At 46.5% G+C, this 17890-nt stretch overlaps 1 protein-coding gene across 1 annotated transcript in view; it reads left to right on the forward strand.

Moving 5' to 3' along the window:
- IRF8 (interferon regulatory factor 8) overlaps positions 1-17890 on the forward strand; it is a 205575-nt gene that overhangs the window by 42610 nt on the left and 145075 nt on the right. The window contains exon 6 of the mRNA XM_082270439.1: positions 11944-12018. Coding sequence (XP_082126565.1) covers positions 11944-12018 — 75 coding nt within the window. The remainder of the gene's footprint in view (positions 1-11943; positions 12019-17890) is intronic.

The following is a 17890-nucleotide window of genomic DNA, read 5'->3' on the forward strand; positions in this document are numbered from 1 at the left end:
TTATGTGTTTGATTTTGTAATAATTGGGCGTTGCAGGGTTTCCAGTCCATCGGCAATCGCCCGCTGCACTTTTTGTCACCCGAGTCTCTTCCCAGAAAGGCCTTCGTCCTCGAAGACCCCATTGATGGGGAGTTTCTCACTGCCAGCTGCTGCCAGGAAGTGGCTTTCTCACCTAAGGTGCACCTCTGCATCAAAGGGGGCCTTTGAATGTTTTTTAAGAACAGGAAATTGAAAATATTCGATAAATACCAGACCAGCTGCTCGACTTTTATTTCCTGTTTATAAGCCACAAAAAAATTATAATATAAATTCATGAGCAGTGAAGTGATTTGTTATTTATTCATTATTGGATACATTGTATACAAATGTTTGCTTTTGTGATTGTGTGTTAAAGCAAAGAAAATTTAAAGGTTAACTCCATCCAAAATTCATATTTCAGTTTTGTGTTGGCACTGATGGGTTGAATCAGCTACTGGATTCTTATATCCCTTAGATCCCAATGTGAGATTTCCCTGCAATAGTTTGTGTCTCCGCCCCTTCCACAATGGTGCGATTTCCCTGCAATAGTTTGTATCTCCGCCCCTCCCACAATGGTGAGATTTCCCTGCAATAGTTTGTGTCTCCGCCCCTCCCACAATGGTGAGAATCCCCTGCAATAGTTTGTGTCTCCGCCCCTCCCACAATGGTGAGATTTCCCTGCAATAGTTTGTGTCTCCGCCCCTCCCACAATGGTGAGATTTCCCTGCAATAGTTTCTGTCTCTGCCCCTCCCACAATAGTGAGATTTCCTTGGAATAGTTTATGTCTCTGCACCCCCACAATGGTGAGATTTCCCTTCATTAGTTTGTGTCTCTGCCTGCCCAGAATAGTGAGATTTTCTTTGCAGTAGTTTGTGTCTCTGCCCCTCCCACAATGGTGAGATTTCCCTGCAGTAGTTTGTGTCTCTGCCCCTCCTACAATAGTGAGATTACCCCATGATAGATTGTGTCTTTGCCCCTCCCATAATAATTAGATTTCCCTTCATTAGTTGGTGTCTCTGCTCCTCCCACAATGGGGAGATTTCCCTGCAGTAGATTGTGTCTCTGCCCCTTCCATAATAATTTGATTTCCCTTCATTAGTTTGTGACTCCGCCCCTCCCACAATAGTGAGATTTCCCTGCAGTAGTTTGTGTCTCTGCCCCTCCCACAATAGTGAGATTACCCCATGGTAGTCTGTGTCTTTGCCCCTCCCATAATAATTAGATTTCCCTTCATTAGTGTCTCTGCCCCTCCCACAATAATTAGATTTCCCTTCAATAGTTTGTGTCTCTGCCCCTCCCACAGTGGGGAGATTTCCCTGCAGTAGTTTGTGTCTTTGCCTTTCCCACAGGGCAGCCATCAGGGGGGGACAGCCCATACACATGTAGGGGGCCCGGGCGTTCTGAGAGGGATAACTCTTTGCTGAATATATGAGGCTGTCTCTTTGCTGGATTGGATTCATTTTCATATATTAAGTTGTAAAGAATGTTAAAATAGAAGTGGGTGCACTGAAGGACTCGGTGGGATGGCCAGTGGGCGGATTCGGTGAGACGGCCAGAGGGCCGGTCCTGTGAAATGTTGGTGGTCAGGCCTGGTGGGGCCCAGGCCTAAAGCTGTGTAAGGGGCCCCAAAATTTCTGATGGCTGCCCTGCCCTCCCATAATAATTAGATTTCCCTTCATTAGTTCGTGTCTCTGCCCTTACCACAAAAATTAGATTCCCCTTCATTAGTTTGTGTCTCTGCCCCTCCCACAATGGGGAGATTTCCCTTCATTAGTTTGTGTCTCTGCCCCTCCCACAATGGGGAGATTTCCCTTCATTAGTTTGTGTCTCTGCCCCTCCCACAATGGGGAGATTTCCTTGCAGTAGTTTGTGTCTCTGCCCCTCCCACAATGGTAAGATATCCCTGGAGTAGTTTGTGTCTCTGCCCCTCCCACAAGGGGGAGATTTCCTGCTGTAGTTTGTGTCTCTGCCCCTCCCACAATGGTGAGATTTCCTTGCAGTAGGCTGTGCCCCTCCCACAATGGTGAGATTTCCTTGCAGTAGTTTGTGTCTCTGCCCCTCCCACAATGGTCAGATTTCCTTGCAGTAGTTTGTGTCTCTGCCCCCCGTACAATGGGGAGATTTCCCTTCATTAGTTGGTGTCTCTGCCCCTCCCACATCACCGTGATAAAGCAGGGGAAGGTAATATTTGGCACTGTAATGGCTGCAGCAGAACTGAACCAGTGCCAGGCGGTCCAATCTAAGACCAATCCCATGTCTGAAGAGACACAGATCCAACATGGTGGAAAAAAAAACAGTTGCTTGCTTCATGAGGGTGACAAATATTCTTTCAATCCATGAAATCTGTTTGAACATCTAAAATCGATCGATGATTTGCGGTCCATCCAATTTATTTTCGGTCGGTTGTCCTTTGTTCTTTCAATTGCTTTCGATTGTGTCAGCATTTGAAAAATCGATTGAAATCGGCTGAAAATTGCTGTGTATATGGGCAGCACTACGGCCTCCTGAGGACAGGATCTGCATGGAATCGATCTGCAGGGACCCCCAGCAGATACTGGGGGGAAGGACCGAGGTCAGGATCTGCATGGAATCGGTCTGTAGGGACCCCCAGCAGATACCAGGGGGTAAGGACCGAGGGCAGGATCTGCATGGAATCAGTCTGCAGGGACCCCCAGCAGATACCGGGGGAAGGACCAAGGTCAGGATCTGCATGGAATCGGTCTGCAGGGACCCCCAGCAGATACTGGGGGAAGGACCAAGGTCAGGATCTGCATGGAATCGGTCTGCAGGGACCCCCAGCAGATACCAGAGGGTAAGGACCGAGGGCAGGATCTGCATGGAATCGGTCTGCAGGGACCCCCAGCAGATACCGGGGGAAGGACCAAGGTCAGGATCTGCATGGAATCGGTCTGCAGGGACCCCCAGCAGATACCGGGGGAAGGACCAAGGTCAGGATATGCATGGAATCGGTCTGCAGGGACCCCCAGCAGATACCGGGGGAAGGACCAAGGTCAGGATCTGCATGGAATCGGTCTGCAGGGACCCCCAGCAGATACCGGGGAAAGGACCAAGGTCAGGATCTGCATGGAATCTGTCTGCAGGGACCCCCAGAAGATACCGGGGGGAAGGACCGAGGTCAGGATCTGAATGGAATCGGTCTGCAGGGACCCCCAGCAGATACCAGGGGGAAGGACCGAGGGCAGGATCTGCATGGAATCAGTCTGCAGGGACCCCCAGCAGATACCGGGGGGAAGGACGGAGGGCAGGATCTGCATGGAATCAGTCTGCAGGGACCCCCAGCAGATACGGGGGGGAAGGACCAAGGGCAGGATCTGCATGGAATCAGTCTGCAGGGACCCCCAGCAGATACCGGGGGAAGGACCGAGGGCAGGATCTGCATGGAATCAGTCTGCAGGGACCCCCAGCAGATACTGGGGGGAAGGACCGCCGTCTACACTGTTCAGCTTCACCTTCTGGCTGACTTCCTGTCCCCGCCGAGAATCTCCACCACTATCAAGTGCTTGTCACCCTCACCACATCCTGCACCCCGCAAATGTCAGAGTGCAGCTCCCAGTACAGCTAAAAACCAGAGCCACCGGGGATCTCCGTGTGCCGTAATAGAAAGAAATCACATGACCTCTTCTTTTATCACGTCAGAAAATCGTCATGGATGGAGCTGACGGAGACAAAGGTACAGAAAACAATATGCTGTTTAAGGTCACATGCATACTAGACGTATTTTCACCTACAGGAGGAAATCAGCAGAAAAACAAAACGCGTTTTTGCATGTCCACGTTTTTGGCGTTAATGCATTCTATTGGCCAGAATATTAAAGCGGTGTTACAGCTGGTAAAAAAAAAAAAAAAGAATTAAAAGTCAGCAGCTAAAAATACCGTATCTGCTGACTTTGAATTTATTGCGATATACTGCGGCAGGGCGGCCGTCCTGCATGAAACGACATAGGTCTACGTCGGTCACGCGCCTGCAGCTAGGGGGCAAGCGTGCGCCGCCGCCGGTGAGCTCCCACCATCACTCGGCAGCGGGGACTCCGATCCACATGGCAGACGGCTCCGATTGCCGCCTGACACCCGCGATTGCTCCCCGCTGAGAGAGAAGATCGGTCGGCTATTGTAAACACCGCTGACCGTTCTTCTCTCTGGAATGATCACAGAGCGCCTGTGATCCTTCTATATAGGAACACATGTCTCTATGGTCATTTCACAAGCCCAACCCCCATATAGTTAGAATCACTCCCCTAGGTACACATTTAACCCCTTGATCACCCACTGTGTTAACCCCTTCCCTGCCAGTGTCATTATTACAGTAACAGTGCATATTTTTAGCACTGATTACTGTAGTAATGTCACTGGTCCCCCTAAAAGTGTCAAAAATGTCAGTTAGGGGTCCGATCTGTGCGCCGCAATGTCGCAGTCCCACTAAAAATCGCAGATCGCCACCATTACTAGTAAAAAAAACAATAAAAATGACATCTTTCCCCTAGTTAGTAGACACGATAACTTTTGCGCAAACCAATCAAAATACGCTTATTGGGACTTTTTTTTTTTTTTACCAAAAATATGTAGCAGAAAGCAAATTGGCCTAAAATGTTAAAAAATGTTGATTTTTTAATTTTTTTGGGAATGTTATATAGCAGAAAGTGAAAAATATATATTTTTTTTTCAGGATTTTCGCTCTTTTTTTGTTTATAGCGCAAAAAATAAAAATCGCACAAGTGATCAAATAGCATCAAAAGAAAGCTCTATTTGTGAGAAAAAAAGGACATTAATTTTATTTGGGTACATCGTCGCACGACCGCGCAATTGTCCATTAAAATAACGCAGTACCGAATCGCAAAATATGGCCTGGTCATTAAGGGGGAAAATCTTCCGGTCCAGAAGTGGTTAATGTATAGACACTTACCTGTTCAGGGAGCCCGCAATGTCAGCACCCCAGCCGATTTTCAGATCGGCTGCTAAGTGCCGCCGCCGCCACCATTCATTCAATGGGAAACCAGTAATGAAGCCTTTCGGCTTCACAGCTGGCTCCCTTCTGGCTCGGTGGCAGGGGAAGGAGGACGGAACTTCTGGTGGACGGCGCCGCTGTGCTGTCTCCCAGGAGTGGGAAAGGGTACCTGTCAAAAATAGGTACCCGTTCCCCCCTCCCCCCCTGAAAGGTGCCAAATGTGGTACCAGAGGGGGGGAGGAAGCAAATGAGGGGAAGTTCCACTTTCAAAGTGGTTGTAAAGCCTCACTGTATTTCACCTTAATAAATTCTATGCAGTTGAAAAACCTTCTGTGCTGCAGCTCCCCCCCCCCCCCCCCCCATACCCCATCGGTATGCCGATACCGATATTTTGGTCATCGGATATCAGTATCGGCCGATATTGGCCGATATTTTCGCACATTTAAAAATGTTTTTTTTTTTTGTTCACAGGCACTTAAAAGCATTCAAAACGCCAAGTTTAGCTGTTTTGAATGCTGTCATTTTTTTTCAATTTGGCGCCGAGTATCCGGAAGTGATGTCATGACATCACTTACGGGTTTTTTACATGGAGACCCGATCAGAGCCGAATGCGGCTTTGATCGGGTCTTCTCTTCGGCGGCCATGCAGATAAGATGCCCGGGTCTCCCGGTGGGACAGGGGAAGGCGGCGGGAGGGGGAAGACGTCCCCTCCCGCTCCTTGTAATGACAGCCGAGCGGCTTCTCAGCCACATCAGTTGTCATTACAAGACAGCCGACCGTCGGCTATGGACGCCGGTACTGGGGTGAAGCCTCTAGCTGGAGGCATCACTCCGGTACAACACTTTCCGAAATATCGGCAATATCGGTCACCATGGTGGCCGATTCTGATATATCGGGGAAAGTGCATATCTGCCCTTGATTTATCGGCTTTGCTGCTAATCGGTCGATCCCTACTTGAAACGCCTTTAAATTCCTGTAAATGCCTGGGCACATAGGTTAACATGGAAGGACTTTACAGGCAGAATAAAAAAAAACGTACAATTTTTTAGCTCAAGTGTGCATGAGTTCTAAAGTGATTCTAAAGGCTCAAAGCTTTTTTACCTTTATATATTCTATGCATAAATATACAAAACCTTCTGTGTGCAGCAGCCCCACTAATACTTACCTGAGCTCCATCACGATCCAGCAATGTGCACCAGTCTTGGCTCTCAGGGACTCTCCCTCCTCATTGGCTGAGACAATAAAGACAATGAAGTTAATCACCGCAAGTGAGCCAATGAGAAGAGAGGGGGCGTGGCCCAACCGTTGCTCCGTGTCTGAATTGACACACAGAGCTGCTGCTCAGCTCAGGTGTCCCCATAGCAAGCTGTTTGCTCTGGGGGCACTTGGCAGGAAGGAGGAGCCAGGAGCGCCATGATTTAGGGAAGTTACTGGCCGGGATCATGTGATATTGGGCAGATGATAGTAAAGGAGTCCCATGATTCAGGGCAGTTGCTGGCCGGGGTCATGTGATATGGGGCAGATGATAGTGGAGGAGCCCCATGATTCAGGGTAATTACTGGCGGGGGCATGTGATATGGGGCAGATGATTGTGGAGGAGTTCATGATTTAGTAAAGTTACTGGCCGGGTCATGTGACATTGGGCAGATGATAGTGGGGAAGTCCCAGGATACAGGGCAGTTACAATCGGGGGTTATGTGATATGGGGTAGATGATAGTGGAAGAGTTCATGTTTCAGAGCAGTTGCTGGCCGGGGTCATGTGATAAGGGGCAGATGATAGTGGAGGAGTCCAATGATAGAGGGCAGTTACTATTGGGGGTCATGTGATATGGGGCAGATGAAAGTCTAGGATTCCCATTATTCTTGGCACTTACTGGCTGGGGTCATGTGATATGGTGTAGATCAGGGGTCTTCAAACTATGGCCCTCCAGTTGTTCAGGAACTACAATTCCCATCATTCCTAGTCATGTCTGTGAATGTCAGAGTTTTACAATGCCTTATGGGATGTGTAGTTCTGCAACAGCTGGATGGCCGTAATTTGAGGATCCCTGGTGTAGATGATAGTGGAGGAGTCCTATGAAAGAGGGCAGATCCTGGTCAGGGCCAAGTGACATGGGGCAGAGGATAGTCTAGGATTCCCAATATTTTGGGCACTTACTGGCTGGGGTCATGTAATATGGGGCAGATGATAGTGGAGGAGTCCCATGATAAAGGGCAGTTACTATCGGGGGTCATGTGATACGGTGCAGATGATAGTGGAGGAGTCCCATGATAGAGGGCAGATACAGGTCAGGGTCATGTGATATGGGGCAGATGATACAGGACTCGTCCCATGATAGAGGGCAGTTACTATCGGGGGTCATGAGATATGGGGCAGATGATAGTGGAGGAGTCCTATGATAGATGGCAGTTACTATCAGGGGTCATGTGATTTGGGGCAGATGATAGAGGAGGAGTCCTATGATAGAGGGCAGATACTGGTCAGGGTCATGTGATATGGGGCAGATGATACAGGACTCATCCCATGATAGAGGGCAGTTACTATTGGGGGTAATGAGATATGGGTCAGATGATAGTGGAGGAGTCCTATGATAGATGGCAGTTACTATCAGGGGTCCTGTGATACGGGGCAGATGATAGTGGAGGAGTCCTATGATAGAGGGCAGTTACTATCGGGGGTCATGTAATATGGGGGAGATGATAGTGGAGCAGTCACATGATTCAGGGCAGTTCTTGGTGGGGGGGTCATGTGATAAAGGGCAGATGATAGTGGGGAAGTCCCATGATTCCAGGCAGCTCTTGGTGGGGGTCATGTGATATGGGGCAGATGATAGTGGGGAAGTCCCATGATTCAGGGCAGTTCTTGGTGGGGGTCATGTGATATGGGGAAGATGATAGTGGGTAAGTCCTATGATTCAGGGCAGTTCTTGGTGGGGGTCATGTGATATGGGGCAGATGATAGTGGGGAAGTCCCATGATTCAGGGCAGTTCTTGGTGGGGGTCATGTGATATGGGGCAGATGATAGTGGGGAACTCCCATGATTCAGGGCAGTTCTTGGTGGGGGTCATGTGATATGGGGCAGATGATAGTGGGGAAGTCCTATGATTCAGGGCAGTTCTTGGTGGGGGTCATGTGATATGGGGCAAATGATAGTGGGGAAATCCCATGATTCAGGGCAGTTCTTGGTGGGGGTCATGTGATATGGGGCAGATGATAGTGGGGAACTCCCATGATTCAGGGTAGCTCTTGGTGGGGGTCATGTGATACGGGGCAGACGGTCTTTTGTCCTAAACAGCAATCACTGTCACATTTATTGAAAGAATGATTTCTGGGGAAAATTTGAAGCTGTCAGCAAACCAGAGACTCAGCTGACAGCAACTTCCTGAAATCCGAAGAGAATGGCCGCATACAAATAATACCAATGTCTGGGATTATGTCACCCAAAGACCAGAATCTATCCATGTCTCCGGCAGTAAGGAGGAGTGCAGCACAGCCGCCATGATGGCCCTTGTCCTCCTGCAGGAAAGTCATAGCGTATTCCTCTACTAAAAAATAAAAGTCAAATCCGTGAAATATAGAATAAAATGTCTGACACAGATCAGCCCCTGCTGCAGCCTCTTACCTTTTGATTTGCTACTAAGTTATAATGTGCAGTCTGATTTCCAGGGAGAGGGGTGACTGAAGAAATGCTTCCTCCTACCTGCAGCAAACTGATCATATCATCTTAACCTAGGCAAAGTCACTGGACTGTGTGAAGTGTGTAAGATGGAGTAGACCAAATTATATATTATACACATAATATATACACATATCAGTATACTGTATATTCAGCGGGTATAGAAAAGAATCACCCCTCCCTTTTAAAATAATCACATTTTGTTGCTTTGCCACCTGAAATGAAGACAGACATGGTTTTTGTTTTATCCAGCTGTATTTACTAGTGTAACATTGAACATACATGTGAAAGATATAACAACAACATGTCAGAAAAACAATTTAAAAAATTCAAAAACAGAATCACTGAGTTGGTAACGGGCCGACTGGCAACTTTCGGCCCAGGGGGCAGGTACAAACCAGAGGCCCATGGTGCAGTAATTCAGCCCCCCTCCCACTCCCCCTGTTCCCGGTCTCCTCCTGACCCCCATTCCAGACTGAAGCTCCGCTCCAGGTACTCTCTACTCACCGGCCGAATTCCCCGACCTGGCCAGCAGGGGGCGGTAAGGAGGAGCTGGGACAGCTTGGTCGTGTATAGCTAGGGTAGGAGAGTTCCCAGTGTTGCATGGAACCGGCCTCTGCTCAGACACAGTTTACACCATCCATGCTGGGGGGGGGCTATGCTCTGTCCTTGTCTTCATCCCGCACTCAGTAGGTCATCAGTGGGGACTTTTTACTTCTCTTCTCCAGGAATCCTTTATGTCTGTAGCAGGAGTGGTGCAGCCTTTTTACGGGGCATCAGAGCGGCCCAGGGGGAAATTGCCCCCCTGCCCATTCCTCCCCTGGTTGGAAAAAGGATCACCCCCTTGTGTCAGTATTTTGTTGAACCACCTTTTGCTTTCATTCCAGCGTTTAGTCTGTTGGGATTTGTCTCTACTAACTTTGCACATCTAGACTTTGCAATTTTTTCCCCACTCTTCTTTGTAGAATTTGCTCAAGTTCAGTTAAGATTGACGGTCACCATCAAACTTAACAGAACTTGAGCAGTTCTGCAACGAAGAGTGGGCAAAAAATTGCAAACTCTAGATGTGCAAAGTTATTAGGGACATATCTAACTGCAGTCTTCAAGTCTTTCCACAGATTCTCAATGGGGTTTAAGTCTGGGCTCTGACTAAGACATGCAAGGACATTCACCTTTTTTCTCCTTCAACCACTATGTGCTCATTGTTTCCTCAAGAATTTGATGGTATTTCTTCCCATCCATTTTCCTTCTATCCTGACAAGTGCTCCAGTTCCTGCTGCAGAGAAACAACTACTTAATAGGATATTACCACCCCCATAACAGGATAAAACCACCCCCTATAACAGGACATTACCACCTCCCATACCAGGATATTACCACCTCCATAACAGGATATTACCACCCCTATAACAGGATTTTACCCCCTCCATGCTATACTGTAGGAATGGTGTCATTTGGATGGTGAGCTGCAGTGGCGGCTGGTTCTCCACTGGCCGGGGGGGGGGGGCAGCAGACGGACCACACCATACCCCCCCCCCCCGGGACCACACCAGTTCCTGCTTGCACACCATACCAACCCCCCCCCCCCGTTTGCCGGCTCACTCACCCTGGACTGACGTGGAGGGCAGGCAGCGGCGGCGGCAGCTTCCCCCGGCAGCCGCGACGGCTTCCCCTACGTCAACTCCCTCCTCCTCCTCCGTGGCCAATAGTATGGCTTCTCCTTTTGGCCAATCGGGAAACGGGTCTCTTCCTGATTGGCTGGGAGGAGAATCAGTGTGATAATAGCAAATATTCATTCGCTATTGTCACACAACTGGATGAGCTCAGGGCGCAGTGCTCTGCGCCCTGAGCCCACCCTTTTTTGAAGCCCATTTGAGCCTCTGACAAAAAGAAAAAAAAAAAAAATACCCCATTGGAATCCATGCATCCGGCGCCCTGCATGTAGATTAGGGGGCCGGACGCATGGATAGGAGGGGCGGCGCCCCTGCGCCCCCAATGGACAGGCCGCCACTGGTGAGCTGTATTGGATTTCCGCCACACATATTGTTTGGTGTTGAGGCCAAATAATTCAATTTTTGTCTCATCCGACCATAACACCTAGTTCCATGTGGCCTCAGAATCTTCAAGGTGCATTTTGGCAAAGCTCAGTGGTGACTGCATGTGGCCTTTCTTGAGTGGTGGCTTTTTTTCTTGCACCCCTCCCATACAAGCCGCATTTGTGGAGAATTTGTGATATTGTTGTCACATGCACACAATGACCACTCTTTGTCATCAATTCCTGCTTCAGAGTGGCTGTAGGCCTCTTGGTCGCCTCTATGACCAGTTTCCTCCTGGCTCTTTCATCTAGTTTAGAGCGACATCCCGATCCTGGGAGGGTCGGTTTTGTACCAAATACCCTCCACTTCCCAATAATAGACATCACTGTTCTTCTAGGCATTGATAAAGCCTTTGACTTTTTTTTTTGTATCCATCTCCTGACTTGTGCCTGTCCACAACTTTATCCCGGTGACAGTGCCTTGCCAACCATTGTTGATTGTTTGCTTCAGTTGCACTGCCAGGGACTGAAATGCTCCAGGAAAGCTATTTTCATGCTGAGCTAATCAAAATGACCACAGCTGATCACAGTTGAAAGTCAAATGGTTTTGGTTGCCATTGAGAAGATGATTAGCTACACCTGATTGAGTATACAAGTGATTTTTAGGAGGGGGTGATCCTTTTTCCAACTCAAGGATTCTGTTTTTGAATTTTTTTTATATTTTTTTCTAACATGTCGGTTCGATTTTAAAAACAGAATCACTGAGTTGGAAAAAGGATCACTACCCTTATGTCAGTATTTTGTTGGACCACCTTTTGCTTTAATTCCAGCCTTTAGTCTGTTTGGACATTGCCCGCGACTTTGAAGTCGGACTCCAGCGCGACTTCGTTAACACGAGTCAATGCCAGTGGGACAAAAAGTAGTGCAGGAACTCGAGTCGCACCGATTAGAACAGTTCCATTGCACAGAATAGGGTCGGACTTCTGATGCGACAAGTGCTGCAAAGTCGGAGTGATGGATAAGACAAAAAACTGTCTGTCTTAATTTCATGCTGCAAAGTAACAAAATGTGATTATATTATAGGGGGTGATTATTTTCTATACCCACTGTACATATTAATGATTGTGAGGGTTATTAGTTGTATTTTAGAAGTGCCGTCATTGACAGACCAGATAGCTCATGTCGTGTAACCAGACGAGCTTTCTCATCATTTCTCTAATCATCTCTCTGTTCTGTTTTTTTTTGGCAGAATTCAACATTTTAGAAAATGCATCAAATTCATCCATGAGTGTCGCCTGCATGGAGGAGGATGCTTGGTACACTGGTCAGTATACACCCAAAACTTTCATTATAGTGGAGAGGACCTATATAAATGTATGATCATAATAGTGTGTGACTGTGGGGGGACATTAGAGTGTGAGCTCCTCTGGTGCAGAGACGGATATGTATGGCTCAGTGCTCTCTGTACAGCACTGCGGTATATGTCAGAGCTATATAATATAAATGTTTAATAATAATAAAAGTGAGTGACTGTGGGGGGGGGGGGCATTGGAGTGTAATAATAATAATAGTGTGTGACTTGGGGGTGGGGGGGGGGTATTAGAGTGTAAGCTCCTCTGGTGCAGAGACTGATGTGAATGGCTCAGTGATCTCTGTACAGCACTGCAGTATATGTCAGAGCTATATAACTGTATAATATTAATAGTGAGTACCTGGGGGGCGTGGGGGGGCATTGAAATGTAATAATAATAATAGTGTGTGACATGGGGGGTGGGGGGGGGGTATTAGAGTGTAAGCTCCTCTGAAGCCAAGACTGATGTGACTGGCTCAGTGTCCTCCGTACAGCACTGCGGTATATGTTAAAGCTACATAAATGTATTAGAATAATAATAGTGTGTGACTTGGGGGGTGGGGTATTAGAGTGTAAGCTCCTCTGGAGCAGAGACTGATGTGAGTGGCTCAGTGTTCTCTGTGCATCGCTGTGGTATATGTCAGAGCTATATAAATGTTTAATAATAGTGTGTGACTTGGGGGGTGGAGGGGTATTAGAGTGTAAGCTCCTCTGAAGCAGAGACTCATGCAAATGTATTATAATAATAGTGTGTGACTGTGGATGGACATTAGAGTGTAAGCTCTTCTGGTACAGAAACTGATGTGACGGGTTCAGTGTTCTCTGTACAGCACTCTGGTATATGCCAAAGCTATATAAATGTATAATAATAATAATAATAGTGTGACTGTGGATGGACATTAGAGTGTAAGCTCTTCTGGTACAGAAACTGATATGATTGGCTCATTGTTCTCTGTACATCACTACGGTATATGTCAAAGCTATATAATATATAAATGTATAATAATAATAGTGTGACTGTGGGGGGACATTAGAGTGTAAGCTCCTCTGGTGCAAAGACTGATGTGACTGGCTCGGTGTTCTCTGTACAGCACTGGCGTATATGTCAGAGCTATATCAATGTATATTAATAATAATAGTGTGTGACTGTGGATGGACATTAGAGTGTAAGCTCTTCTGGTACAGAAACTGATATGAACGGCTCACTGTTCTCTGTACAGCACTACGGTATATGTCAAAGCTATATAAATGTATAATAATAGTGTGTGACTGTGGGGGGACATTAGAGTGTAAGCTCCTCTGGTGCAGAGATTGATATGATTGATTCAGTGGCTAAAGGCTGAATGTATAATAATAATTGTGATATTATAATGAATTTGTCCCCCCATATATTAGGAATGGAATGTTATTTCGTCTCTCTTGGTGTTCTCCAGTAATGGACAAAAACCAGACCAGCATGCAGAAAGGACGAACATTGATAGAACACAGTCCTTTCGATGAGTTAGCGATTACACTGCCGATTACACATTGCCGCAAATATTTACTGTACTATAGCTGGCACTACTGATGACGATGTAAGTAGTAGTCCCCCACCCCCGTATAGGGACACAGATCGCAGTGATGATAAGGATGATATTGGCCAGGAGAGACTCTGAAAACCACTGTGTGTGCGTCAGCTGCACGCAGACGGTGTGTCACCTGACGCTCCCCCTGTGGTCGGACAAGGCGGCCGGTTTCCACTGGGGGGGGGGGTTCTGAATTCACTGACTTGCTGTCATCCTGGATTATATTTTGAGGACAATTTAAGCAGCAGTTAACCTAAAACATAAAGTCATTATCATCAATATTATTAAAATTTTTTAGGCATTTACTATAATAAAAGGTGTGAATTAAAGCATTTATAAAGGCAAAATGACATGCACAGACAACATATTTCTGAAAGCATTTGGAAAATGCATCCTACGCGCATGCGTGGGTAAACAGGAATGCACAGAAGCATCAGTGTTTAAATGGGCTCAGGGCCATGTTTTTTTAGGTTTATAATTTTTTTATGCATGGAAACATCTGTGTGCATGTAGTCTTGTTCTGTTTCAAATGGCGCGTTATACGTTGACATACCCCCTTAAACCCAGTCTGTCTGGACCATATGGTTGCCTGCTGACTTGGCACCATCCACAGGCAGCTTAACTCTTCAATAAGGTACAGAGGTCAAATCCAACACAATATTATTAGGGATAATTGCAGAACAAAGGCTGTTTTTCTAGTCTTTTGAAGTGTAAGAAGCCAATTGCTTTCCTAAGCCCTGTGTCTGTGTAAAACTAAAGCAGCCCAGAAATGATTACATTTTTTTCCTTCCATCATGGGTGGAAGGAAATAGAATTGCTTGATTCCACCATCAACACAGTCAGTAGTTAGGAGGAATGTCTCTCACAGTGCTATTGTGTTCTGCCTGCTAGGGAGCTTGGGGAGTCGTCCTGGCTTACAGAACACAATGATTACTGCTAGCGGCTATACCTGCCGGCAGTAATCACATGTAAACAATATGACTGGCTGGTTGTACCCAAGTTATTCGATGGATTGACTTGAGTACAATCTGCCTGCCCATTGATAGATCGAATCTCGGCTGGTCCCTGCTGAACCAGATGAATTTCGATTTGTGCATGGCTGGCTTAAAGTGTCACTAAACGCACATCTAAAAACCATAGGTGTGCGCAGCCTATGGCATTAGGGTGTGCACCCCAAAGCTCAAACACATATGTGTGTGTGCATGTGTATATACTGACAGTGTCCGTAGGCAGAGATTGGTGTCAGTAGGGCAGTGGATGGTGACTGTAGTTTTTTTAATTATTTTTTATTTTTATTATTTTTTTTACAATATTTTTAGGGTCTAAACAGGGGGAATCTGCGCCACATAGAATGAATAGGGTGTGCCCAGGCACACCTGGCACACCCTGTGCGCACGCCTATGCTAAAAACTATCAATAAATGGTGTATTACATGCTGTTCATTACATGCTGTTAGTTTTCTGTATTCTGAAAAAATCCTGGTTGATTCTGCTGCTCTCTATCTCCCCCTTCTGTCCATGTCCCCAATTCAGCTGGGGATTTTGCAGCTGTGGTGGCCACACTGCACATGGTCAGTTTTCAGTGAGTTTCTATGCTGAGCATTTCCTCCCTATCACATCAGCCCATGTGAGCCACACATGTGGGCATATACACAGTGGTAAATGACAGCCCAATCCCTCCCTCCTCCTTCATGCCCACTAAACAGCTGAACGCCAGGGGCAGGATATTACATGTAGATTAGTGGAGGCTTCTCCTCCCTCTTATTCTAAGAAACAGGCTGGAGGGGCATGACACAGCCTGTGACTGGCAGAAACCCGCCCACACCATGTTATTGCCAAAAAACAATAAAGATTTGTTTTTAAATACATATTTGTATGAAATTTAACCACTTACCGCATATTGACGTATATATACGTCGGCAGACTTTGCGGGGGTATACCGGGATGATGCCTCTAGCTAGAGGCATCATCCCGGTACCGTGGTTTACAGCCAACGGTCGGCTTTCCGTCCATAATGACCGATGCGGCTCGGGAGCTGCTCGATCGTTACCCGGGTGAGCGGGAGGGGACGTCCCCCCCCCTCCCGCCGCTTTCCGTGAGCCCCGAGCACCCAGCCGGCACGTCCGCCGGCTGAATGGAGTCCCGATCAATGCCGGAAATGGCTTTGATCGGGTCTCCAATGACGTAACACGGAGGCGGCGTCCATGACGTCACTTCCGGGTTACTGTGCTGCAAAAAGCGGCAAATTTAAAAAACGGCTGTATGCAAAAACGCAGTTTTCTGCGTTTTGCATACATGAAAGTGTAGTGGAGGGGTTTGGGGTCTTTTAGACCCTCGATCCCTCCATAAAGTGTACCTGTCACTACATATTGGTGTCACAAGGGATGTTTACATTGCTTGTGACAGCATTAAAAGTGATCAGATTTTTTTTTTTTTTTAAAAACCTGTAATAAAGTTAAAAAAATAAAATAAAATAGGAAAAAAAATAAATACATTTTAGCCACCCCGTCACCGTTAGCTCGCGCACAAAAAAAAACGTATACGGAAGTCGAGCCGCGAATGAAATCGCTGTTCAAACCACACATGTGAGGTATCGCCGCGATCGCCAGAGCGTGGGCAATAATTAAAAAAAAAAAAGAGCTACACTCTAACTCTAAACTGGTAACCGTTAAATAAATTTAAAGCGTCGCCTATTGAGATCTCTATTGACCGTAGTTTGTCACCATCCCGGGGGGCGCAATTTTAAACCGTAACATGTTTGGTATCTATTTACTCTGCGTGACATCATCTTTCACAATATACAAAAAAAATGGGCTAACTTTACTGTTTAGTATTTTTCAAATGCAGTGAAATGTGATTTTTCAAAATTTTTCCAAAAAAATGGCGTTTTAAAGACCGCTGCGCAAATACTGCGTGACAAAAAATATTGCAATGACCGACATTTTATTCTCCAGAGTCTTTGCTAAAAAAATATATATAATGTTTGGGGGTTCTAAGTAGTTTTCTAGGAAAAAATACTGGTTATAACTTGTAAACAAAAAGTGTCCGAAATAGGGCTGGGGCTTAAGTGGTTAAAACAGTTTATTGATATTATTCATTTATTTTTACTCTGTATCCCAAAGGCTATTTTTTTTTTTTTTTTTTTTATATTTTGAACATGTGACCAGCAGCAGAGGACTAGAAGCTCCTTCTGCTAATTTTTCACTGCAGACAGGCTGGGAGAGAGCTGGGTCATGTGACAGCTGTACAGTGGGTACGGAAAGTATTCAGACCCCCTTAAATTTTTCACTCTTTGTTATATTGCAGCCATTTGCTAAAATCATTTAGGTTCATTCTTCTTCCTCATGAATGTACACATAGCACCCCATACTGACAGAAAAACACAGAATTGTTGACATTGTTGCAGATTTAATAAAAAAGAAAAACTGAAATATCACATGGTCCTAAGTATTCAGACCCTTTGCTCAGTATTTAGTAGAAGCCCCCTTTTGATCTAATACAGCCAGGAGTCTTTTTGGGAAAGATGCAACAAGTCTTTCACACCTGGATTTGGGGATCCTCTGCCATTCCTCCTTGCAGATCCTCTCCAGTTCTGTCAGGTTAGATGGTAAACGTTGGTGGACAGCCATTTTTAGGTCTCTCCAGAGATGCTCAATTGGGTTTAAGTCAGGGCTCTGGCTGGGCCATTCAAGAACAGTCACGGAGTTGTTGTGAAGCCACTCCTTCGTTATTTTAGCTGTGTGCTTAGGGTCATTGTCTCGTTGGAAGGTAAACCTTCGGCCCAGTCTGAGGTCCAGAGCACTCTGGAGAAGGTTTTTGTCCAGGATATCCCTGTACTTGGCCGCATTCATCTTTCCCTCGATTGCAACCAGTCGTCCTGTCCCTGCAGCTGAAAAACACCCCCACAGCATGATGCTGCCACCACCATGCTTCACTGTTGGGACTGTATTGGACTGGTGATGAGCAGTGCCTGGTTTTCTCCACACATACCGCTTAGACTTAAGGCCAAAAAGTTCTATTTTGGTCTCATAAGACCAGAGAATCTTATTTCTCACCATCTTGGAGTCCTTCAGGTGTTTTTTAGCAAACTCCATGCGGGCTTTCATGTGTCTTACACTGAGGAGAGGCTTCCGTCGGGCCACTCTGCCATAAAGCCCCGACTGGTGGAGGGCTGCAGTGATGGTTGACTTTCTACAACTTTCTCCCATCTCCTGACTGCATCTCTGGAGCTTAGCCACAGTGATCTTTGGGTTCTTCTTTACCTCTCTCACCAAGGCTCTT

This window comes from Pelophylax lessonae (genome assembly GCF_965119305.1).
Source record: "Pelophylax lessonae genome assembly, chromosome: 10".
NCBI classification, from domain to species: Eukaryota; Metazoa; Chordata; class Amphibia; order Anura; family Ranidae; genus Pelophylax; species Pelophylax lessonae.